The 27,244-nt window shown below is 34.7% G+C and overlaps 2 protein-coding genes across 4 annotated transcripts in view; one reads left to right on the forward strand and one right to left on the reverse strand.

The window, feature by feature from the left end:
• The window catches only part of LOC147823146 (uncharacterized), a 456,826-nt gene that overhangs the window by 415,518 nt on the left and 14,064 nt on the right, over positions 1-27,244 (reverse strand). The gene's annotated exons all lie outside the window — the stretch shown is intronic.
• Positions 8,653-12,981, forward strand: Rgs1 (regulator of G protein signaling 1). Of its 2 annotated transcripts, XM_004862773.3 has the most exons (5): positions 8,654-8,911; positions 9,244-9,324; positions 9,727-9,788; positions 11,073-11,236; positions 11,967-12,981. In XM_004862773.3, the coding sequence occupies exons 1-5, from the start codon at positions 8,775-8,777 to the stop codon at positions 12,150-12,152; spliced, it is 630 nt and encodes a 209-aa protein (XP_004862830.1). In that variant the 5' UTR covers positions 8,654-8,774; the 3' UTR covers positions 12,153-12,981. The 2 variants fall into 2 exon arrangements, with proteins under 2 accessions (XP_021098583.1, XP_004862830.1); XM_021242924.2 differs by lacking the exon at positions 9,244-9,324 and having other exon boundaries at positions 8,653-8,911.

Here is a 27,244-nt window from a genome sequence, read left to right on the forward strand (position 1 = left end):
AGGGGAAGAGCAGACAAAGATGAGTGATAGACAGGATGAGGAGGGTGCTAATAGCAGCTTTAATTATAGTGGCAATAAGAGTCCTTCTTGGGAATATGACCAACAACTCTAAGGAAATGCAGATGCTAACCCAGTGAGTATCTGTAGACATTCCAGGAAGAAGCAATTGCCAAGCAAAAGAACTCAAGAAAAATGAACCTGCCAGGTTGAGAGATACCCAGGAAGGAGATCAGTGTGACTGGAAATACATGAGGGAAGGGAAGGGTAGAAAATGCTGAGATCAGAAAAATCATAAGGGAAGTATGACAAGTCAGGCCCAGCAGGCCATGATAAGAATTTTGGCCTTTGAATTAAATGGAGAGGCCATCTAAAAGTATGAATTCAAAAGGAAGTTTTTTCATGGCCTACTAACTTATTAAAGAAACAATGACGTTAGCATCTGAAACTGATTTGGAAAACCTCTTTTTTTCAAGTGTTGCATCCAAATATATTCGCTGCTCAAAAATATACTTTTTTCTTTAATTTTGAAAAACAATCCTACTACACTTTTTCTTAGATAAAAACTAATTTCAATTTCTCCTTAATATATTGCAACAAAAACTTTGCCTCATTCTTATCAAATTAAATTAAATTAAAATCATGCAAAAAGTCTTAGAAAAAAATTGCCTCATTTGTAGAATATGACTGACCAACCACGGATTCTGTTGGAAGGCCCAAAGACAGAAATCCTAGGCTTTCAACTAATTGATGTTCTTCATTTTTTTCTTCTAATTTCACAAAGAAAGACTACTAACAAAGGTTAAAGTTTCACAGTGAAATCAAATAGCCATAATTCATATGCACATTCAGAAGTCAGTGAAGTTGGGGAAACATGAAAGGGGGGATGGAGATGGAGAGAGAGAAAGGAAGGAAGGAAGGATGGAAGGAAGGTAGGAAGGAAGGAAGTAGAAGGGAAGGGAAGGGAAGGGAACAGAAGAGAAGGAAAGGGAGGGAGGGAGTAAATTCAGGTTCAAAATGAAAGCATGTTAGCAGAAAAGGCAAATTAAAGAGAAGAAAAAGACTGAACAGTGTGTCTAAGAAAGAAGATAATGTCTGTATTACATAAAGTTGGGCACAGTTTTAACCACTGATTGACATCAACTAAGCCTGGTGTGGTGGTCCACACCTGTAATTCCAGCACTCTGGGAGGCTGAGGTAGGAGGGTTGTAAGTTTGAGGCCAGTCTGGGCAACCTAGTGACTCAGCAAGACCCTGTATCAAAACTTAAAAAAGGAATGGAGATATAGCTCAGTGAGAATGCCCTGGGTTCAATCCCTAGTACCACAAAAATAAAATAAAATACACAACTATTGCTATTAGCTTAGGCACAGCTGACACAGACTCTAACTCAATAGCATCATGCGTATATTTTCAGGTTTCTATTCAGTCACAAACATCTGTGTCAGTATCATCATCTTACATCAGTTGTGCAATCAGATGGTTTTAGAGACATTCACAGCTTCCTTGACCCTCTTCCTCTTGTTCAATTTACATTTGATTTAAACATTGAGATGATTTCTCCACAAAGGATGGGAAAAAAAGCATTAACATTTCAAACCTATATTGTGGTTAGTTCTGAAGTGATTTTTATGCAAACACAACTTTTCTTCTCATAAAAGGCCACATTTTCCTTGGAATTACTCCAGTCTTTGAACTAACCCAAATTAGAGGGAATTTAGTATGAAGGGGAGAAAAATCCTAAAGTATTTTTTATTTTTAGGCCATGGCAGCATCTTTTAATTTTTATGAGTGTTGAATATTATTCATTTAAAGATTTAAGAGCTAAATTATAAAATGTGACCACCTTCCAGAATATATGTGTTAAAGTATGTGATTTCTAGGATTGAACCAGGCCATGTAACTTATGATGCAACTGCTATACTCTAGCTTCAGTTTTCTTGGGAATCAACAGCTGTTCTGTAGTGGACAGAAGAGTCTGGAGAGGGATACACACCAGTTTCAGATTATCACGGACATTCCCTGCACCATGTAATGTTTCCAATCCTTATCCTATTCTCTCTTAGCTTCTCTGCTTTCTGGTTCATGTTCAACCTCATGATGTAATTTAGTACAAGCATTCTAACTACCTCACTTTGTCTGTGTTGCCTGCTCACTCTCACGGAGAGGCAAATAAACCTCAACTTTGCTTAAGTAAAATATAAGAACGGAAACCCAGGGTAGCAGAATGGAATAAACTCACACATAAACCAGGCTTCTTTTAATATTTCTATGTACTTCTTTTGCTACAAAATCTTACTATCTCAATTAAGAATCTGGTCATAACAGAACTAACAAAAGGCAAAATCCACAAAATCATAAACAAGACACCAAATAAAAATGAAACATAACTTAAAACCTAACAATGACAACAAAGAAAAGGCAAAAGTTTTTCAAAGTTACCTAATTTTCACAAAGAAAACAACAGAAACTTAGAGCAGTTTATCAATCTATCTGCCCTTATCTTCAGTATCATCTGAGATAACAAGTAAAACAAGATTATGAGATTTTTTCTAACTTTGAGTTCTCCCCAGTGTATTGTCCTGGTTTTCTGCTTCCACAACCCAATGAAAAGACAGAACACACAGGAGGAGAAAACAGGATTAAGAAGTGATTATTTGGGAGTTTCTGCCTTTGAAGTATGAAATATAGGCCTCACAAGTTGCTGACAGGAATATTTCCTCAATCTTTGGCTGGCCCTAGTCTGTAGATTCATAATAATAACCCCAAGTCAGGGTTAATTTGTTCAGCTTTTCTTTTTATTACTTAAGGCATCCTAAGATTCCTCTCATTATCTTTCTGTTCCTTAAATTACTGAACACAACTGTGGTTTCTGACACTTGCAACCACAAAAATCCCATCTAAAACAATGGGCAACCTAATGTGACTCCACAACAGAAACTTTCCACCCCTCCTAATTTAGTCCTCCCGTTATGGATTGCTATGGCTTCCTGGATCTGGATAAGCTCTGTAGCTGTGAGTAAACAGTGCCCAGCTATGAGTACCTAAGAAGCAGATGGCATGAAAATTAGATTAGGATCATTAAGACTAGTCTATAATTTTCCACATCATTAACATCTGAATATACATTTGTGTATTTATTTGATATAGTAGTTTAGAGAAATGAAACTCACTAAGAGAAATGGAAATCTATGGATTTAAATACTGCTGGAGACAGAACAGGAACAGAGATCGTTAGTATCATCCCAGCAAATGCCAAGCTGTAACTGCAGGAGAACCAACAACTGGGTTGCCAAATTTACTGAGTTTTAGGAAAAAGATGTCCAGGCAACATGCTCTAAAATTTTTTTTTAAAGTGAAAAATACACTACTTATGACAAATTCTATCTAAATCCTAATTTATATGAAGCTAGTTTTGATTACTCTGAACTTTCAAAAGGGCTCAAAATCATCCTACATGACTGCAATAGCCGCAAGTTGCTCAGTGGTCACTTGGCAGACTGATCAAAATCATAGAATAGAGAAGCAATAGCTTGGGATTGAACTCAGCACTCTTCTAAATGCAGAAAGATTAACTCATCAATAAGATTCAATAGGCTTAAAGTCTTTCATTTATTTAGAAAAAACTTAGAAAGTAGGATAATAAATGATGCTTAATTGAAAAGGACAGGAAAGTGTTATACCACAGAACACTTAAACTCACAGCAATGAGTGGACACTATTGATATACAGTGGACCTAACATCAACATGAGGTTAAAAATATATATATATTTTTTAATATATATTTTATCTTCGTATATATATATATATATATGTATAGGAAGACACAAAAGCAAAGCATTAGAAACAGCATGTAAATGTGGAGCTAATGCAGTTGTAAGTGCTAAGTGGCATGGTTTTGGAAAAAATAGAGCATGTATGCAGCCTTGACAATTTTTTCAAAGCAAGTAAGTCAAAGCTACTAATCACTTCAATGTTCAGTAAAAGCAAAGGCAAATCACTGGGACAGTGTTATTAGAAACCTGCAAAGTTAGCACAATCACCTATTCCTTAATATTTAAACTACTCCTTTACAAATTACCTCTACTTGCTGACCTTTGAGGTTCTTTATTTTTATATTTATGTCATGTGTTGTGTAATAGAATATCCTACCCTAATTCCAAATAATGTGCTAATGATTTCATAGCACAATTCTTCATTTATTTGTATTTGGTCATGAGGCTCTTGCTTCAGTACTATCTGAATTTTATTTGCAAAGCTCAGTTAAATTAGTCTATGATCTCTCTCCATTTTTAAAACAATTATAAATGATAGCTTGATAATACCAATGAATCTAACATGGAATAAATACATAAGACATAATATTAATCAAATATTTCTTTAATATTTTCAGAATTGACTTGGGAAATGGTACTATTAATGAAAACCTAAACAGTAACATGAAACCTAGGGTGAATAAGGTTTTGTAGAATCATCTGACCCCAGTTCACTAAAGGACCCACATTCAATTTTCCTGTAAATTGTGAGCTGTGTTCATTTTGAGGTAAATGCAGCACCACTTTGCTTCTTTCTCATACTTGCAAAGCTAGCCACTCCTTCTTCTGACTGTTACTCTCTGAGGGCACTTTGAATACTTGCTCAAAAATCTATCTGTCCTACTACACAGAGATTGTTTTGACCTTTGTATTTGCAGACACTTATGTCCATTAAATTAGCAGAAGTCAATTAAATTTGTTGATTCAAGATATTTTGTTTCGGGCCGGGGATTTAGCTTAGTGGTTCCAGCACCTGCCTCACAAGCGCAAGGTCCCGAGTTCAATCCCCAGTACCAATAAAAAAAAAAGATATTTTGTTTCAAAGGCTCAAAATTTCTGTTCATGACACTGTCTTCAGTATATATTTTTTATAATACAATCTCATACTTATTGTTTTTTGCTTCAAAACCAACCCCTATTATCTAAAACAAATTTCATCAATCCAATAAATATTCAATATAAGTTTAATTAACATGAAGATTAGGAGTGTCATTCTCCCAAACAGCTCCTATTAGTATTCAGGTGCCTTCAACAGGTAGTTGAAGTGATTCTAACCACAATATAAAATAAGTTTAGCGAAAATTAAAATTTCCCTCATTTCCCTCCACAAAATTAATAGTTATAACCTGAAATGTTTTACTGAATCAATCTCCTAGAATTTTTTTTAAACAATGTAACAGTGATAATTTTAGGACAGGGAAACTATTCTGTATAATGCTACTTTGGTGCTTACATGTCATCACACAGTCCAGCACTAAGAGTGAGCTTTAATGGAAACTACAGGTTCATTAATTATAGCAAATGTACCACACTGATGAGGTACGCTGTTGCTGGTAGAATATGGGGAGGGGGCGTGGTGATGTAGGAGTAGGAGGGAACTTTATATTTTCTACTCAATTTCACTGAGTCTAGAATTGCACTAAAATAAGGTCTATTTATTTAAAAAATAGATTAAGACTACATTAAGACTACAGAATTATTACTTTTTGGGGGGGTAATGGGGATCAAACTTAGGACCTTGCGCTTGCCAGGCAGGCATGGTGCCACTGAGCTAAATCCCCAGCCCTACTTTTCTTAGATTCCTATCTGGTTACTTAAGCATAATTTCACACAGGAAAAATAAAAAAGGTGTGTGTGTGCGTGTGTGCGTGTGTGTGTGTGCGCGCACGTGTGTGTGTGTGTTTGTGTGTAACCCATTGTTTCTCCTAATGGAACGTGTTTTTTTTTTCTTCCTGGTACTGTGGATTGAACCTAGGGCCTTTTGCACTGAGCTACATTTCTAGCCACTTTTAAATTTTTGTTTTTTAAATTCTGAGACAGGGTCTTGCTAAATCACCCAGTCTGGGTTGAAACTTGCCATCTTCCTGCCTCAGCTTCCCAGAGTGCTGGGATTATTATAGGTGGTTGCCACCACACCTAGTTTAGATTTTTTTTAATCTTATACAGTGCCACCCACAGCTATTAATTCAATAAAATTACTATTTGATAGTTTGTCTTTTCTTAGTGAATTTCACAAAGAAAAGCCAGACAGTGACACTGAGTAAGATTGATCAGGACTCTCAATGCTCTGCTATGGATTCCTCGGCCCTTGCTGATTCAAGTGGACCAAGTTTGTCTTGCTGTGGCACTCACAGTTCTTGATGGAGCGAGCAAACACAGTCAAAACAACAGCTGATTACTGTGCCATTAATCTACAATGGTTTCAATAGTCAATTATGACACACAGATTTCAGAAGGACCCACTTTTTCAGGAGTTTGTTTCTATATTTGAGTTTAAAAGCATGCAATTGTAATTATTTGAAAATGTTTGAACTTGAAAGACTGTATTGTAGGAAAATGTTGGGAGATTTAAAGAAACTCCTTAATACATAAGTAAATATTTATTTTGATCTCAGACCAGAGTGTACAAATGTGGTGTCGAGAGAATATTTATTTTAGAAACTATTTTCCTATCTAAAGAGGGTTTGGTTCTTAAAAAGTTGCCAATGCTGGCAAGCAACATTGCCCAAACTTATTTAGTGCATAAATTTTGTTCTTGCTTTTGTTTCTTATAATGCTTATTAACATCCAAGCAAATTATTGTTTCAGAAATTTACTAGGAAACTAACAATATATTTGGATAATTATAGCAGGTCATTCAAAAAAAACCCTTTAAATTATTTTTCTAACATAACTTACACACAGTTATCTAGAAGAGTAAAAGATTATTAGATAAATAAACATGAGCAATGCTGAAGATTTTAACAGGAAGTATACAAATGTCTTTATGTCATCAGTGCTTGTTCTCTTATCAGTTTCATTCAGGTCACTTCCAAAGTGGTCATCTCATCTCACGAATCCTGTTTGTTAATGCATCACATTATCTTTCCAACATTAAATGATGCTGTTACATAAAATATGATGTGTGCACATGACTATGAGTTTTGCAGTATGGTAAACATGTTTTCTTTAAATATTGCTTATCTTGATGATAGAACAAGGATGGAAAAAAAAATCATACTTTGCTCTTTTTTAGCATGTCTACCTAATACCATCAGAAGTCTCTCTAAAACTATCTTTTCAGGGGCAAAATCCAAAGAATGTTTATATTGAACTGAGAACCCTATAAATAATCCATGCACTCTATATAAATTCTATTAAGTTTAAGTTGCACTAACTTCTACTCTGATAAACTATTAGTCATCCAGTTTTTTGGAAGTTTTTAGACTTTAATCTCAATAAAAGCTACACTATATCTCATTAGAGATGTTGCCATAATCTGGAGGGTCATTACCCAAGTAGCAAAAGTTACTGGTCTATCTAATTAAACTCTTATTTTACTTTGAGTGGGTTTTTTTGTGATACTGTTTATTTAGTATCAGTACATGCTTACAAGGACCGATCAAAATGTAGGGTCATGTGTTTAAATTTTAAAAATTTATAAGTAAAAGATGCATTGCCATTGACCCTGCTCAAAATACTTCCCCTTACTTTGAACACATTTATGATTCTGGGCACTATCTGAAACAGTTCTGGAAGTTCTCTTTTGTGTCTTTACAAGACGTGATCAAAATTACCACAAATGCTGCTGCCAAGAGCCGTCCAAAGGAAAGGCTATCACGTGTCCACATCCACCTCATTAACTGGGTCTGGCACCCTGAGACTTTTGGCTCTTCTTCAAAGTCAAAATGACCATGAATGGCAAATGTTTTGAATCAATTCAGGACAGCAAGGCAGCCACAACAGTATAACTAAAGACACTCACAAAAGAGGACTTCCAGAATTGCTTCAGAAAGTGGCAAGAATGATAAGTGTGTTCAAATGAGGGGGAGTATTTTGAGGGGGATTAATAAAAACGTGTCTTCTACTGCAATAATTTTTAAAATTTAAACATTTACTGTACCATACTTTGTGATCACACCTCATATGTTATGTTATATTACAGTAAGTCTGTGTATCAATTATACTTTTATTTATTTACAGGTATTTTAAAAATTTACTTCACTTTTTTTCTAAACAGAAACATGCAACCCATCATAGTTTGATATATATATATATATATATTATACTCCTAATAAATATTTCAAAGATGTGCCCTTTATAATGATCATATGCATCAGCAGTAGAACATTTAGCACATACCTGGAAAATCACTAACATAAAAATTTCTGCTATGAAAATAATTGATGAGAGTCAAAATGAGACAAGGTAAAGATAATCCCTCATATCTCTCCTTTCTCCCATACAGGTGTAAAACTCAACAAAAAGTATGTATTTACAACACTTCTTGGGGAGGGGGGAGGAATCTTTCAAAATATTACAGTCAAGGACAACCCAAAGCATTGAAGAAGATATAACTCTAATGTTGAGTTTATATATGATACCATCCATCAAATGAAACATTTTATTAGAATATGCAATTTTCCACAACAAACAAGGACACCTACCCCAAACCAAAGACTGACACTACTAATGCTTTAGATGTTTGATCTGTGTGTGTGTGCCTCTGTATGTTTAATTTTATTTTTTTCTTTCTAATCTAGTGACCTGTTCTTGTTTGGTTAAGTTTCAACCACAAGGCATCACAGTACGCATTTTTTTTTTCAAGATACACGTCACAACACATTGAGAAAGGAGGAACTTCCAGTGTCTGTGGTAACATCACTTGATAAACAGCCTCCTCTGAACAGCAAACGCCTGCCTGCCTTGGCTATATAAAGCAGCAGAGACATTGACTAACAAGACACTTGCTGTGAGAGGACTATGAGAGCAGCAGCCTTCTCCACGCCAAGGCTGGACAAAATGCCAAGAATGTTCTTCTCTGCTAACCCAAAGGACTTGAAAGAAACGGATCATTCACTTTTGGATGACAAAACGCAAAAAAAGAGACCAAAAACTTTGTAAGTTCATTCAGTGTTTCACTTAACTTGTTTTAATGGTAGAGGGGCTGTGAATAATGGATGGAAGAGAACCAAGTCATAGCAATTGTCAGTTGTGAGTTATAAGTAAGATCTAGTAGTATTAAAAAGTAAATCATATTTTGACATCAAATTAGGTGGGAATGTTTCTAGACATTGACTCATAAAAATGACTCATGTTAATATGGCAAAATATTCCATTAACTATTTTAATTTTTGCCTTTCCTTGGAGACATTTACCCTGTGCTTTTGTTTTTACAAATAAAATGAATTCTACTGAAGAAATATGAATAATCACTTTCTGTCTTTTGTAGTGGAATGGACATGAAAGCTTACCTGAGATCTATGATGCCACATCTAGAATCAGGAATTAAATCTTCCAAGTCCAAGGACATGTATGTACATTCATACACTGAATTATCATTAATATTTACAAAACAATGCAGGCTTTCGTTCTGATCCAGCGATCAATAGTGCACATAATAGAGTTTATTACTTTTAGGTAACATGCTAAGTAAGATTAGATTATATTACACCAATATAAATACAAACACATGGGTGCATATGTTCACTGTTTGTTTTTGTACTATCAGATTTTATGTATTTGGATTGTTTCACATTTTATTTGCAGATTATTTTTATAACGATGGTAATTCTAAGGAATCTGCATATAGAAAAGTTAATACAATTTATTAGAACTAGAGTTTGTGAAATTATCAAAATGATCCACTATTCTGATTTCATTTTGTTTTACATAAAAATATTTTACTAATTTATGTCAATTTTTTCCCCTGCAGACTTTCTGCTGCTGAAGTAATGCAGTGGTCTCAATCTCTGGAAAAACTTCTTTCCAGCCAAAGTAAGTGTACATTAACTAGTGGATGTTTCTACTTTCAGCTTAATACCCCTAATAGATTGAATGGCTCTATTTAAACAGTATTTTGAATCAGCTAGTGTAAAAAATTACATTCTAGTTTTTCTACAGTCACTGATACCCCAGCAGAGTATGCCTCTTTTTAATATAACATTGACTTAGCAGTCAATTTTACCACTGTCCTTTAGACAAATCTGCCAAACCAAATAGGAATTTTCATCAATCCTTATAAGAACAAAATTAAAATTATGCTGGAGTTCTAAAGCTTAAAGTTTTAAAGTGAAAACCATATATCTAAACACGTGAGTTGTCATTTTGAAAGCTGCCTAAACATTGTATTTTGTAAAATTGGATATAAAGAACAAGATTCTTTCATTGAATTAATATTTTATCATTCCTAGATTCATTAAGTCTCTCATTTATCCTGCCTTTATGTAACAGGCATTTTGTAGAAATCAAAGATTCAAAAAGAAAGATACTATTTCTCTTCCTTGAAGGTGGTCAAAATCAAGGAAATAACTGCATTATACATAAAATAATACTTATTACAACATGGATAAAAGAATTTTTACACAGACTTGTGAGAATTTTCTGATGAAAGAATGAAATCACGTGCCTTCCGCCTATCATGGGTATTGAAATTCTACAGGAATTAGAGCCCTGTTTAGAGGTGCAGATAAGCAGGTTTGTCTCTATCTGAAGGATATGCTCATTCTCTTCTTCCCAGGAACAATGTAAAGATCTTTCCTTGGGTATCAAGTAATTCAACCTTGTTCATCCCTCTCATCATCAGGCTAGCTGTTCAATTCAGCTAAGCAGATAAATGGCATAGAAATGGTTCATATAATCACCAGCAACACTACCCAGTATAATCAGTGTATCAGGTACATAGATGATATATAGCTAACATGATTGGATGAGGAAATTAGATGCTAATGCCCTTTCCATTAATGTTTGCTTCCCTGTAATACTCTAAACTCCGGCTAATAGGTTGGTATCTATACAACGGAAGCAAAGGACAATTATATAGCCACACTATGCAGCTATATGACTGTGAACAAATTTGTTTGGTTGAAGATTCTTCTTCTATACATAGAAGGATTTCTAAGGTCCTCCATTATCTACAAATTAAAACACAGTTATTTCCACAGTAGACCTATTACCTTTGTATGAGTAGAATGGGATAGCATTTTTCCTGAAAATTTTTTCAAGTTATGCATTCCTTGGCTCAATAAATTAATTATCTCAATCCTTCTGCCTTCTTTTTAGCTGGTCAAGATGTGTTTGGAAATTTCCTAAAGTCTGAGTTCAGTGAGGAGAATATTGAGTTCTGGCTAGCTTGTGAAGACTATAAGAAAACAGAGTCTAATCTTTTGCATTCCAAAGCAGAGAAGATATATAAAGCATTTGTGCATCCAGATGCAGCTAAACAAGTGAGTATTTAGTTCATTATCATTTATGTGTAAAAGAATTTAGCTAGAGAAATAACATTCAACATACATGTTAAGATGAAATTCTTTTTGAGTGTCATTTTAGGTATATTCATATAGGTCAGTGAAATAATAATATTATTCTTACATCTGTGAAGATTTCAGCATAGAGAATGAAAAGACTGATTTTGCAAAACTATCTCACATGATGAGGGCAGGGAAATGAGAACAGGTGTCATTGGCTGGAACTGCATGTCTGGGAATCCTTAATGAACTATTTAATACTGGATAAGAATAAAATGGGGATTGTATCATACATACCATTGAAGCAACAAAATTATGTCTAGTAGGTTGTAATGCTCACCTTTCAGTAAAATATCCTTAGTCCAAGAATAAATTAGCTACACAAAGAGCCCTCTCATCTAGTAAATTTTAAAGGTCCATGTCACTCTTTTTTGATATATGTACCATCTTGTATGGATACATTTTTCATTTCTGTCTCTTTTGCATTTTTGAATTACACTATGAGAAAAGCTGGAGCAAAGACATTTTGTCATACTTCTTTTTATTTCCTCCATACTTGCTATAGGACTGATTTAGAATAGGCATTCGAGAATTAACTGATTAGATGAGGATTTAAGACTTAGGACTTAAGTGCTTCACAAAAACCAATAACATCATAAAATTTACCATAAGTTGAAGTATATATTAACTAACGTGAATTTATTTTTAGATCAATATTGACTTTCACACTCGAGAATCTACAGCCAAGAAGATAAAATCACCCACCCCAACATGTTTTGATGAAGCCCAAAAAATCATATATACTCTTATGGAAAAGGACTCTTATCCCAGGTTCTTGAAATCAGATATTTACTTAAATCTTATCAATGACCTTCAAGCTAGTAGCCTAAAGTGACTGGTTCCTGGGTGAAAGAAATTGAAAAGATGGTATCAAGGACAGAAAGAAGGTGCCAGTCACTGCCCAGTGGCTGCCTGGATGGCTCGTCAGTCCCAGGGGAAAAACAAGCTACTCCAAATGTATGGACACGGAAGTTAACCAGGCACAGGCTTACAGAAGCATAAGCAAAATAAAAGCTGAGTGACTTGAGAAGGAAGGACGACATCATGGGACCCTCATAAAATATTGTGGACCCTTGCACTAGAAAATCCCTCAGAACTGAGAAAACCAGGTAACACTGGTTGTATAAAAACTGTGAATAAAACTTATGAGGCTGTTTACAGTATCTGTAAGTTTCAAGTTCAACTGACACTTACGCTATGTACTATTATATAGGTATCATGTATGCTGCTGAAATCTCCTTAATTTGGATAACTATTTCAAATGTATTATATGTGTTTAAAACTCATCATTGCTAATACTGACACAAAAGTTTTTGTGTTAACTGTATTTGATTTAGAAGAGATGAAGAGAACAGTGTATTTAACTTAAGCTATTGCCCTAAAAACTAGAAAGTCTGAATATATTTGTAAATTAAGTTATCACAGTGTCAATTATAAACATGAGTTTTGTATTAAAAATACATAGAAATAAGTCTTTTTTAGATTTCATTGCTATTTAAACTTTTTTCCCTCTGAATTAAAAGAAATGAAAGCAAGGATCTTGTACTTTCTTCCATCTGTTCGGCATCTATTTATCTAGTTAATACTAGATTTTATGTATTAAATTGGACAGAATTTATATTTTCTCTTGCTATCACCAAGCATAAAAATCACACAAATATGATTTTATACAGTCAAACTTCAAACCAATGAGAAACTAATCAAGTCCTTTTAAAAGTGATGGAATAATTTTGAGAAGTAATTCAATTACATTATATTGTGATTTAAAGTTTATAAAAGTCAGATGCATTTTCACATTTAATGTTCATAGAAATCCTATGACAACCAAGACTCAAATTCTCAAAATTACCCAGAATATTAAATGTCTATCTTGGGGTTCTAGCTCAGATTGACTGAATCAGAATCTCTAAGGGATAGAACATGGGAATCTATATTTAAAAGGGAATTCCAGGTAATTCTGAAGATGATCAGATAATCCAGGAATTGAAGGGTAGTCACAGTACCAGTGTTCTTTCTACTGTGCAACACTGCCACCCACTGACCAGATGTTTTCTAAATCTCTAAAGTCTGCAGTAGCCTAAATGTCACCTAATTAGGAAAGTAAGACCTCTCTGAAGCACTTATCTACAGACAGCAGAAAAACAATCAGTATGGTAGATAGTCCCAAAGAGCCTGTTCAGCTGTATCTACCTACATGCTCGTGCTCCACATCGTATACAGCAATCAGTCATCCCTACACCATAATGAACCACTGTACGTAAGAAGAAGTTATAAGAAGTTTGCCGACTCATCAGGCAATTGCAATGATAAGGAGAAATATGTAGATCCAGTTCAAAAAGCATTATTCTTGAGTCTCCTTTGGACAATGTCCAAAGTATCTCTACTTTATGTTTTATTTCATGCTTTAGTGGGTTATATTGCAAAACAATCTTAGAAAGGATGTCTGGTTTAATCATCTTCATCATCTTCATCATATCTCTCTCCCTTTATTCATCTGCCCATCAAATTCTGCCAGTCCTCCTTCTATAGCTTGCCACTGTCTCTAGTTGATATAGTCCTTGCTCATTTTTATTCCTTCCATTCCATCTAGGCTCTCATTGTTTGTCAATCCACATGACTTATTCTCCCTTTTTTCAGCCCCTTCTCTCTAATTTATCCTCTAGTGCCATCCATCATCCACTAAAATACAAATTTGCCCATATAATTTCTTTTGACATATAAATTGAAAAGTAAATGCCTCCTTCTGGAATTCAAAATGCTCCCAGTGTGACCTTTACAGACAGTATAATTCCCATTACTCTCCTCTGGGTATCCTTCCTACCTTTACATCAAATTGGATCGATCATCTTTTGCTTTTCAGGAACCTCAAAACATGGTTAAAATCTCATTTTCACTGTCTCCAGGTCATTGGTTAATCTCTATCTAAACACCTTCCAGTTTTCAATGTCCAATCAATTTTCCAAGGTCCAGATAAAGTAACTTTTCTATAAAGACTTTCTATGACAAATTACTTCAGTGTGTGGTTATTTTCAATGTATATGGAGATGAACTGCAATCTCCAATAAATATAGAACACTCTACTCCTATTTTAAGAACCATTGTCACATTAAATAGAGTCCAGGCCCTTGAGACAATGAGGAGCAAGCAGTGCAACTATCCAACATACACACTGATCATAAAATAAGACGCTGGTCTTTGTCTAAATAAACTGTCATGTTAAAGAGCCACCCAATTCTATACAAACTATCAAAACTGGCAACTAAGACACCTCCTCATATTGGGAAAGAGTCATCCTAGCTCTACAGAGTAAAGGTAATATAAAATAATTGAAAATATTATTTTCTCCATTGGCATTTTTATTAGGATGTAAGTGTCTCAACTATCCACAGAACTGTGAACCGTGCAAGCGACATATGCTCAGTCTGAGATTCTCTGTTGTGATATTAATTAGGAGTAAACAGCATACATGATAAAAATTCCTTCACTAGTTTTTATTTAAATTTACTTTTCTCAGACTTATTTTACAGAAAGCTAGAAATTACAAAAGTAAAAATGAGGATAATTATATACCCCATAATGTCTAATAAAAAGTACACACAGAAGGGGAACGGAAAGAAGGGAGAGGAAAAATTATGAGAAAAGAAAAAAATAGAAACAAAGTCCATGTAAATAGGGAAGGGTAGAGGGGGTGAAAGGTGCACAGGTAATGGGGAAAAAATAAGAACCAAGATACATCGTGTACAGGTACAATCACCCAATGATAAATATAAATGTATACCTAAAATGTACCAATAAAATAATTTAAGCAAAAAAAAAAGTACACACATACCCATTTAGTTCACGTGAGATAAATTAATATTTATTTTTTTCTACATGCACACATGGGATATATTATTCTAGGAGGAATCTTTCATGATTTAATGTTAAAACTAAGAAATTCTGAAATAATTGAGGAAAAGTAGAGTAAAACATGATTTAAGACGCCATAAGTATAAATTACTATACAGAGTTGTGAAATTTTTCAAAACCAAGATGAAACCATATCCACAGAGTAAGAATTACTGATCAACTGCAGAAATAATTCCATTCTTCTCATTGAGCATCTTTATAGCTAAAAATGCATCATCCCAAGGGTAAAAGGTTATCTTACTCTACATCTAACCTCAGTGAAGCTTTCCTGCAAATAAGACAGATATAAAAAGTAGTACCACCTATGAATGTTTTTGTACATTTTTTTAAAGTCAGAAAATAATTTTGCTATGGCTTATATCTAGATGTCCTTCCAAAGCCTCATGAACTTGTAGGTGAGAGCTGGCTGGATCTAGGGCCTGTGACTCTGTGATTAAGGGTGTGTGGCACTAAATAGCCCACTGATTGGAATTAGCATAGTTCTGGATGTGGATAATGGAAGCCCCATGGTGAGTTGGGTGGCACCCATAAATAGGAGTATAACCTGGATGGAATATAAAGGCATATGGGGAAGGCAGGATTGCTGCTTGCTGCTTGCTGCTGCTTCTGCCTGCCTTGCTGTGGACTGTTTCTCTACTGTGATGCCCATCTGCCATGCTGTCCTGCCTTGGAACCATCTGAGTATAGACTGAAACCCCTACAAACTGTGGTCTGAAATAAACATTTCCTCCTTAAACTTGTCAGTTAATATTGGTTCTGCCTATACAGGAACAGGGGATATCTTTCCATTTTGTAATGTCCTTTTAATCTCTTTTTTCGGAGTACTATGGTTTTCATTATAGAAGTCTTCCATTTACTCAGTTAGGTCAATTCTCAGGTATTTAATGTTTTGAAGCAACTATAAATGGGACTGTTTTCCTGATTCCTTTCTTGGTGGATTCATCATTGGTGAATAGGAATACAATTGATTTTTGTGTATTGTTTTTGTATCCTACCTCTTTGCTGAATTTTTTTATTAGTTCTAAGAGACTGATAAGAAAAACCTTGCCACTACACATGGGTAAGGGAATTGATTCAACAGGAAAAAATAACAAATATATATATATGTTTGGCACACCCAAATTCATAAAACAAAAACTACTGGACATAAAAGGACAGATAGACACCAATACAAAGATAGCAGGAGATTTCAGTATCCACTCCAACAAATAAGTCAACCAGGCAAAAAAAAATCAACAAAGAAATATCAGTTAAATCACATCATTGAACAAGTGGGTTTAACAGGTTTTACATAATGTTTCATCCAATAACAACAGAATATACATTTTTCTCAGCAACACACAGAAGTTTTTCCAAAACAGGCCATATCATAGATTATAAAATCTGCTTAAATAAACAGAAAATAATAGAAATAACCTCCTGAATACTATCAGATACTAGCACAATGAAACTAGAAATCAACAGCAAAGAAACCACAGAAACTACACAAGCACATGAAGATTAAATAATGTATTATTTAATAATTGGTGGATTACAGAAGAAATCAGGGAACAAACTGAAAAGCTGTAGAATCAAACAAATGATGATGGAAGCACAACATACCAAAACCAATGGAACACAACAAAAACAGTTTTAAGAAGGAAGTTTACAGCTTTGAATGCACACTTTAAAATATCAGAGGGATCATAAAATAAATCATATGATGATGCATCTTAAGGTTCTAGAAAAACAAGAACAATCCAAATCCAAAAGTAATGGAAAGAAATTATAAAGATCGGGGCAGCAATTAATGAAATTTTGACTTAAACAATACAAAGGATCAATGAATCAAAGAGTTGGTTCTCTGAAAGGACATACAACATTGTTAAACTGTCTCAGTCATATTCTTGTCACTGGGACACAACACCTGATTCCCACAGTTTATAGGAGGAGAGGTTCATTTTGGCTCATGCTTTCCATTCATAGTTACAAGCTCCAATGCAGAAACAGGATGACAGAGAGTGGTAGGGGAGGGAAAGGTGGTCAATCCTTGGCAACCAGAGAGCAAAGAAAACAGAAAGGAGCAAAGGGATGAATCCACTGATGAGTATAGCAATCCAATGACCCAATCACCTTCCAAATACCCCAACTCTGAACACAGATTTTGGGGATACATTCTAGATCTAAACTGTAACAAGCTATTAGCTGAACCTACCAAAAGAAAGAAAAAAATTCACATCAATGGAATCAGAAATGAAAAAGTGAAGTCACAGTGAACAAGGTTGAAATTCAGAAGATTATAAAAAACTATCTCAAAAACTTATATTCCAATAAATTAAAGAACCCAGAAGAAATGAAGAAATTCCTAGACATGTATGAATTACCAAAATGAACCAAGGAGGGATAAAAACAATGAGTAAACCAATAATAAGCAATAAAATAAAAACCCTACCAACTGAGAAAGCCCAGGACCAATGGACTCACCATAGAATTTCACCAGAACTTCAGGGAAGGTTTAATTCAATACTTCTCTAACTCTTCTATGAAACTGAAAGGAAAGGATCAATGTAAAATTCATTCCTGGAAGCTAACATTACTCTGATACCAAAACCAGAGAAAGACTTAACAAATAAAGAAAATTACAGGCTAATCTCCTTAATGAACATAAATGCAAAAATTCTCAAGATACTGGCAAAAAATGCACCATCATTTAAAAAATCATACATCATGACCAAGTTGCCTTCATCAAGGAGCTACAAAAATGGTGCAACATACACAAGTAAATAAAATGAAAACAGAGATAAAAATGACATGATTATCTCAATAGATGCAGAAAAATTCTTTGACAAAGGCCAATGTCTTTTTAGGATAAAAACCCTGATGAAAATAGGCGTAAAACGGTCTTACCTCAAACTGATAAAAGCCATTATGACAAATGGGGAAAAACTGAAAGTATTTCCCCTAAAATCAAAAACAAAAAAAAGTGTCCACTCTTACCACCCATGCTCCATATAGTACTAAAAACTTTAGCCAGAGAAATCAGGTAAGAGAAAGAAAAAAGGAATCCATGTAGGAAAGGAAGAAGTCAGCCTGCCTTTATTCACAGATGACATGATCTTTACACAGAAGATCAAAAACCTCCACCAGAAAAGTTTTCCTCCTTATAAGTTCATTATATCAGGAATTTGTAAAAGTTCACTGACAATAACTTAGGATAAATTCTCAGAGGTGATACAGTCCATTGCAAAGGGTGTGAATTTCATCTTTCATATAATAGGCAACCACAAACATTTAAGCAAAAGAGCAAGAAATTGCTTTTTGTAAACTGTTTTCACAACATACAGTCCAGGCATTCTGCTACATATCCATATTACTTGTTTAGCCCACATTGAAAATCATTTAGGATAAGTAATCTCAGCTTGATTTTACTGATCAGCAAATGAAGAATTAAAGAGATGAAAAGTATTACCTAACAACATTAAATTACTGAGTTTCAAATCCAAGCTTTTATCCTAGGTTTGTAATGTTCTAACATTACAACAGGTTTCCTGAAAAGGCTATGACTTATTTGTGTTTTGTTTTGTTTTGTTTTATTTTTTGAGGTACACAATAATTGAGATATGTTATTTTTTCTCTTTTAAAATTTATTTTATTGGTACATTTTAGGTATACAATATAATGACATTCATCATTGGAAATTTGCACCTTTTCATAATCCATCTTGATCCTTCATTTTTCCTCATTCCACTATTCTCCTTTCAACCCCTCCATTCCTCCCTATTTACAAAGACACTGTTTCCATGTTTTCATTTCCTCATATTAATTCCATTCCCTTCTTTCCTTTCCTCCACTTCCCTTCCCCTTTGCCCCTTTTCTTCCTATTCCACATTATCTATTTTAGTCCTTATTTACACTTTCAGCTTCTCACTCTAAACTATTCAGTATTTACACGTGTGTCCTATTTATTTCCCTTAAGAGCACTGCCTCAATGTGCATCCATTTAGCTATAAATGTCTCTAATTTCTCATTTTTATGGCTGAGTAGTCCTCCATTTTATAAAAAACACACATTTTCTTTGTCCAGTCTCCAATTGATGGGCAATTGGGTTTCTTCTAAGTTTTAGCTATTGCAAATTATGCTGCTATGAACATGGGTGCACATATATCACCGTGGTATCATTCTTTTAATTCTTTGGGGAAGATACCCAGCAGAGGAATAGCTGGGTCAAATGGGACTTCCAGTCCTAGTTCTTTGATTCTTTGAGGTATCTCCATAGTGATTTCCACAGTGGGTTGCAACAGTCTACATTCTCACCAGCAGTGGAGCAGGGTTCCTCTTTCCCCACAGCCCCATCAGCATTTCTTATTGGTTGATTTCTTGATAGCAGCCATTCTTTCTGGGGTGAGGTGGAATCTCAGTGTTGTTTTCATCTGCATCTCCCAATTGACAAGTGATGCTGAACATTTTTCATATGTTTATTTGCTATTTCTACTTCTTTGTATGAGAAATGTCTGTTCATTTCAGATGCCCATTTTTTGATAGGGTCTTTAAATTTGGGAAGTCTGATTTTTTTTTTAAGTTCTTTATAGATTCTAGATAGTAGACCTTTGTCTGAGGAACAGCAGGTGAAGATTTTTTCCCACATTGTGGGTTGTCTTTTCACACTGTTGGTGGTTTCTCTTGCTGTGCAGAGCTTTTTAGTAAGAAGAGATTCCACTTCTTGATTGTTTGTTCTAGTTCATGGGCAACTGAAGTTTTGTTCATAAAATCTTTTCCTACACCAATGTCTTAAAGAATTCTACCTAACCTCTGATCCATCCAGTTCAGTGTTTCTGTTTTAATATTTAGATCTTTAATCCATTTCAATTTTAGTTTAGTGCATGGTTAGAGATATAGGTCTAGTTTTCATCTTTGGCGAGTTGAAATCAAATTTTTCCAGCACCATTTATTAAAGAGGCTATCTTTCCTCCAGTGAAGGTATTTGGCTCCTTTGTCAGAGATGAGGTAGCTGACTATGCCTGGAGTTGTTTCTCCATCTTCTAATCTGTTCCACTGGCCTTGAGCCTGTTTCTTTGCCAGTGCCATGCTGATTTTGTCACAGTAGCTTTGTAGTATACTTTGAAGATGGGGATTGTAATATCCCCTACCTTGTCTCTGTTGCCTAGAATTGCTTTTGCTATTCTAGGTCTCTTCTTGTTCCGAATAAATGTTTGGATTGTTTTCTCAAGGTCCATGAAGTATGCTGCTGGAATTTCAATTCGGATTGCATTGAATCTATGTAGCAGTTTTGGAAGTATGGCTATTTTCACTATGTTGATTCTTCCTACCCAGGAGCAAGTGATGTCTTTCCATTTTCTGATATCATCTTCAATCTCTCTTTTCAGAGTGCCATAGTTTTCAGAGAAGAGGTCTTTGATTTCTTTTGTTAGGTTGATTCCTAAGTATTTCAGTTATTTGGATGCTACTGTGAAAGGAATTATTTGCCCTATTTCTCTCTCAGTGAGGCTGCTGTTAGTGTACAGGAAAGCTATTGACTTTTGTGTATTGACTTTTTATACAGCTACTTTACAGAATTTGGTTAATAAGTCTAGAAGACTTTTGGTGGAATTCTTGGGGTCTTCTATATAGAGTATCATGTCATCTGCAAATAATGACAATTTGAATTCTTCATTTCCTATCTTTATTCCTTTTATTTATTTCACTTGTCCAATTGCTGTGGCTAGTGTTTCCAAAACTATATTGAACAGGAGTGCTGATAGGGAAATCCTTGCCTTGTTTCTGATTTTAGTGTGAAGGATTTCAGTTTTTGACCATTTAGTATGATATTGGCTGTTGGTTTTTCACAGATGGCTTTTATCAGATTGAGGTAGAGGCCATCTATTCTAATTTTTTGTAGGGTTTTTTATCATAAACGTGATTTGGATTTTGCCAAATGTTTTTTCTGCATTTATTGAGATGATCATATGGTTTTTGTCCTTGGCTCTATTGATATAGTGCATTACATTTACCAATTTGTGTATGTTGAACCATCCCTGCATGCCTGGGATGAATCCCAGTTGGTCAGGGTGTATAATTTTCTTGGTGATCTTCTGCATTTTATTTGCCAGTATCTTATTAAGGATCTTTGTATCTATGTTCATTAGTGAGATTGGTCTATAGTTCTCTTTTTTGGTTGGGTCTTTCTCTGCTTTGGGGATCAAGGTGATGCTTGTTTCCAGGAATGAATTTGGGAGTATTGCTTCCCTTTCAATTTCATTGAAGAGTTAAACAGTTGTGGCAGTAGTTCTTCTCTAAATGTCTTGTAGAATTCAGCAGTGAAGCCATCAGGACCTGGTCTTTTCTTGGTAGGTTTTTAATTATGTTTTCAATTTAATTGATTGATATTGGGTTGTTTAGAATTTTTAGGTCTTCTTTGTTTAACTTTGGTAATTCACACATATCTGGGAATCTGTCCATTTCTTCTGTGTTTTCCATTGTATGAGAGTACATGTTCTCGAAGTAGGTATTGATGATCTTCTGGATTTCTCTGGGTCTGTTGTGACTTCACCTTTTTTGTTCTTCATTGCATGGATTTAAGCCTTTTCTTTCCTTTTTCTGATAAAGTTGGCTAAAGGTTTGTCAATTTAGTTTATTCTTTCAAAGAACCAACTCTTGGCTTCATTGATTTTTTGTATCATTCTCTTAGTCTCCATTACATTGATTCTGCTCTGATCTTTATAATTTCCTGCTTTATATGAGCTTTGAGTTTGTCCTGCCCTTCTTTTTCTAGAAGCTTGAGGTTCAGCATTGGGTTGTTTAATGGGGCTCACTCTGTTTTGCTAATATGAGTATTCACAGCTATGAATTTTCCTCATAAGACTGCTTGTGTCCCATCGATTCCAATATGTTGTATTGGCATTGTCATTTAATTGAAGGAACTGTCTGATTTCTTCTTTAATTTCCTCTGTAACCCACTGGTTATTCAGAAGTGTGTTGTTCAATTTCCAGGTATTTATGAAATTCTTGTGATTTCTTTTGTTATGGATCTCCAATTTCCGCACACTATGGTCTGATAATATACCGGGGATAACTTCAATTCCTTTGCACTTACTTAAACATGTTCTATTAGCAAGTCCGTGGTCTATTTTGGAGAACGACCTGTGTACAAATGAAAAGAATGTGTATTCTGATTTTGTAGGGTGGAACATTGTGCAAACATCTGTTAAGTTTGTTTGTTCAAGAGTTTGATTGAGTTCTAGTATTTCATTGTTTATTTTTTGTCTGGTTAATCTATCTATTTGTGACAGTGGGGTATTGATGTTCTCCACTACTATTGTATTAGTGCTTTTTTATTTTTCATGTCCATTAATTTGGTTTTATATAGTTGGGCACACTAGTGTTTGGTGCATAGATATTTATGATTGTCATCTCTTCCTCTTGGGTTGTTTACTTTACAAGGATATAGTGTCCTTCTTTGTCTCTCTTAATCAGTGTTGGTTTGAAATCAACTTGATCTGCAAAGAGGATAGCTACTCCTGCTTTTTTTCAGGTTCCTGTCTAATGGAGTATTGTTTTCCTCCCTTTAACTTTCATACTATGAATTTCTTTTTGAATTAAGTGTATTTCTTGTATGCACCATATTGTTGGATCGTGCTTCTTGACCCATTCTGCCAGTCTGTTTCTTTTGATTGGTAAATTGAGACCACTAACATTGATGGTTATAACTGATACTTACTGACTTATCATTGTCATGACTTTTTCTTTTTGTTGGATTCTCCTCCTTTGCATTTAATTTCTTGTTGTGCTCAATGGATTCATTCAGCTGGGCTTCTTGGGGTTGTGATCCTTACTGTCTTTTCCTAGGATATTGTCTAAAATTTTTAGAGTGCTGATTTGATATTCACAAAGTTCTTTAGGTGCTTTTTGTCATGAAAGTATCTTATTTCTCTATCAATTTTGAAAGATATTTTTGTAGGGTACATCAATCTGGATTGGAATTTGTTTTCCTTTAGGGCTTGAAATATGTCACTCCAAGCTCTTCTTGCCTTGAGGGTTTGTGTTGAGAAGTCTGCTGTGATTCTGATGGGTTTTCCTTTGTATGTGATTTGTTTCTTTTCTCTCACTGCTTGTAGAATTCTATTCTTCTGTTGGGTTTCTGGTATCTTAACAATTATATGCCAATGTGTAGATTTTTTTTTATCAAGGCTAGTTGGAGTCCTATCTACCTCACTTGTCTCTATGTCAAGTTCTTTTCCCGTGCTTGGGAAGTTTTCTGTCATCACTTCTGTGAACAATTTTTTTCTGTCATCTGCACTCTCTCCTATTTCTTCATTGACTCTGATCAGTCTTATGTTATTCTTCTTTGCATCATCTAGCAGCTGCTGGATTGATTTCTTGTGTTCCCTTACAATTTTAAAGCAATTTTTCTTTTCCTGGTCACTAATTGCAATCTTATCTTCTATATCTGAATTCTGTCCTCAGATTGGCTCTTGGCTTGTTCTGTTGCATAAACTTTCAATGGAGTTTTTAATCTCCTGGAAATCTGTTTTTATCTGTTTTATGGATTCCATTTGTTTCCTATGTTGGGATTCCATCATGTTCCTCAGCTCCTCTGTTTTTTATCTGTGTCCTCTCTAGATTTATTAATCATGTCTTGTACTATGAGCACAATCTCTGCTCTTATCTGAGAAATTATTTCTGATTTTTTTTCCAGAACCTCTTTTGTTGCTAGTTCAGAGAGTCCAGGTGGTTGAGTATCAGATTGTTCCATCTCATTTCCCTTTGGGGTTGCTTTAGGTGATCTGGAAGTCTGGTGTCGAGACTCGTTTATGTGTCTTTTTATTTCAACAGGGGTGGGGGCGGGGGGAGGTGTGCTGCTGGTGGCAGCATGGCTCACCTCCTTGGTGCAGGGGGCAGCTCTCTTATTTGTGTTTTTAAAACACAAGATTTAGTGTGAATCATCTTTATTGAAAAAAGACATAAAAAAGTAAAGCCAACTATAAAGTAGTTTTGCAGTCCCACAGGAAAGCAACAGGGATTGAACTAAAGAGGTAATTAAGGCAGTGGGATGGAGAGTATACACAGAAAATACCTTCAGTACAATTTATGTAATGAATAATTAAAGAAGACCAAGGAAAAATCTGAGGCCATTCTGGACCCTCTCCCCTCCCAATTATAGGAAGCCCCTTGGATGTTACACATTGTCACTGAGATCCTTCAATTACAAATGGGCATTAAACAACTTGGAAATAGAAGATGGGAGCACAGGAAGAAGACTAAGCCACATAATTTTAAGAAGGTCCACATGCATAATAAATTATGTAATATTTTCAACAGACAATAACTTATCCCCCCCCCCCACTAACCTCCATAGGAACAATTCCACAAGTTTCTCTCAAAGCTCACTTTTATTTTGGACAAAAGCTGAGGCTTGCAATCCATGCTCTAGGCTAAATGCAACCAAGGGCCAAAGGACTCAACCAATTCGTGGCAAGTAATAGCTTTAAGGTCAAAAGCATCTTTTAAAGAGAGAAAACAAAAGTGTAGTTTAAAAATCATGCCAAGGGACAGGCAAAAGAGTGTGAAAGACAAGCCACCAACTAAGACAACAGGGAGAACAGTGATGAGAACAATGGCAGGGCAAGAATTCTTCCTTTTGTGAAGGGCCTAGCCATTAACTTGACAGTGGGTCTACGTTGGATCCATACAATTGGTGGAATGTTCTAGTGTACACTTCTTGTTGACAGAGACAAAAAAGAACTGATGTATCCAGTCATTCTTTCAGGATATTCTTTAATTCAATCATTCTTAGTTTAACTCCTCAAAATAGGTGAAGATTTTCTTAATCATCTCTTTTTGGATAGAGTAAAAGAGCTAGAAATATCTTAAGGTCCACATATTTTCCTAACTTCCAAAACTAACAATTGTTGTTATTTTAGTGAAACATAATAAGTGAAATATTCAGTGAGCTGCATTTATATTAGTAAGATTAATACATTAGTATTTGTTTCATTTTTTACACTCTGTACAAAATTCTCAACTTCAATTAGCCATAAAAATAAATTGTACATAGTCTGGCATTTTCTGTTAATCTGTTTATTAATTCAGGGTTTACCAATAACATACTACATGTGAACAAGTAATATACCATGATCCCATATTAGGAATTTAATGAGACATTTCCTAGAATGCATATTTTCATAATTTGAACTAGGCAAATTACACTTCATGTTATCTATGTATCAAGAAACAAAAATATTCTTTGCTCACAATTTCTTAATACATATTTGAAATTACTAGGTTCAACTATGTACTTTTAAAAGAGTATAGATAATTTTCTAGAGTATGGTCTACAAAATATCTACTAATTGGTGAATTATTATGTTTACTAATAATAACATATAAATATGTGCCATAAGTTATGCTTGGAACTAAAAACACTGAAATGATTAAAATGTAGCCATCAACTTTTGAAAGAGTCACTGTGTTCTCAGAGAGAAAGGTAAAAATGAGCTTCAGTAAAACAGAACTGTGAGCGGTGTAGAAGAGAGACAATGTGATCTAGCTAGTGGCTCTCCCCAGGTTCCTAGAGAAAAATCAAAGGTGTAGGGTTGGGGGGCAAAAGGCTCAGAACCCCTCCAGGAAGTCCCAGAGCTATTTTTCTTTTTAAAATTAAGCTTATCTATACAATTTAGATATACATAATGATCATATTCATCATATGGAATTTGTACCTGTACATGATATATCTTATTTTTCCCAGTCCCCTCCCCTCACTTCAACCCCTCTTTCCCTCATTATTTAAAAAAATCTTTGTTTCTATTTTATCTTTCTTCACTCATTTTTTCTCTTTTCTCCTCCCCCCCTCCCTAGTGTCCCTTCCCATTTGAATTTTTTCTTCATATTTCACATTATCTATTATACATTTTGGTTCTTTTTTACATTTTCAGTTTCTCACACCAAAGAAACAATGGAATATTTACACGTGTGGTGATAATGGACATTCTTGTCTTGTTCTGATTTTGGAGCTTTCAGTGTTTGACTATTTAGTATGATGCTGGCTGTTGGTTTGTCATAGATGGCCTTTATCAGATTGACATAAAGAGCATCTATTTCAATTTTCTGCAGAGTCTTTATCATGAATGGGTGTTCGATTTTGTCAAATGCTTTTGCTTCATTTACTGTAATGATCATGTGGTTTTTGTCCTTGGCTCTGTTGATGTGGTGTATACATTTATTGATTTTCAAGTGTTGAACCATCCCTTCATCCCTGGGATGAATTAACCTTGGTCATGGTATAGAATCTTCTTGATGACTTGTTGCATTCTGTTTGCCACTATCTTATTGAGGATTTTTCTGTCTATGTTCCTTAGGGAGATTGGCCTGTAGTCCTCTTCTTTGATTGGGTCCTTCTCTTTACTTCCAGTAAACACTTTCCTAACTTCTTTCTTTTACCCACAATTTCATTCTTTGACTTTGTAAGACTATTAGTTTAGTTTGTACAAAATTAACAATTTTATATTTGGAGATCCCACCAAGACCAATAGGAGATAATTCTCTGAATGAGGAATTTTTCTTTTTCCTTTTATTTCTCCATTTTCTATATGCTTTTATTAATTGTGATTACACTGAAGAGGTAAGAGGTAGGTGAGATTTGTGCTCTTTGTTTTTATATTGGAAAGCCTTAATGTCTCTTCTATCATCTCCCAGGTGATATAATAGATTCTATCTAGCAATATATAGCTCTTATCTCTTTCTCCCTTCTGTCTCCTACTGGTTATAAGTCTACAGTGTGACCAACAAAAAAACTCAGGGTAGTTTAAAATATTGCTCAAAAATACTGTTGTGACTTACATTTTTAAAAAGTGCTAATTGATGACCCTGAAGGAAAGTTCTAACTGATTAGTCTATTTATAATTATAAACATAAAACTATAAAGTTATTATAATTCAGCATGGCCAGTGCATCTAATAGTGCACTCTGATTAAATGTAATTATTTCACTTATCCAGTATGTTATCTTGTTTGTTCATCTGCCTGCTAATCTCTTTTAATAACTAGA

The sequence above is a fragment of the Heterocephalus glaber genome, unplaced genomic scaffold (genome assembly GCF_053883595.1).
Source record: "Heterocephalus glaber isolate CG9 unplaced genomic scaffold, H.glaber_assembly_v1.0 deba00001600, whole genome shotgun sequence".
In the NCBI taxonomy this organism is placed as follows: Eukaryota; Metazoa; Chordata; class Mammalia; order Rodentia; family Bathyergidae; genus Heterocephalus; species Heterocephalus glaber.

What these genes read in the sequence shown, in the direction of transcription:
- Rgs1 (XM_004862773.3), top strand. Translation starts at nt 8,775, where the DNA reads ATGAGAGCAGCAGCCTTCTCCACGCCAAGGCTGGACAAAATGCCAAGA. An exon ending in AAAACTTCTTTCCAGCCAAA is followed by an intron (nt 9,789 to 11,072) that starts GTAAGTGTACAT and finishes CCTTCTTTTTAG; the next exon opens with CTGGTCAAGATGTGTTTGGA. An exon ending in ATCCAGATGCAGCTAAACAA is followed by an intron (nt 11,237 to 11,966) that starts GTGAGTATTTAG and finishes ATTTATTTTTAG; the next exon opens with ATCAATATTGACTTTCACAC.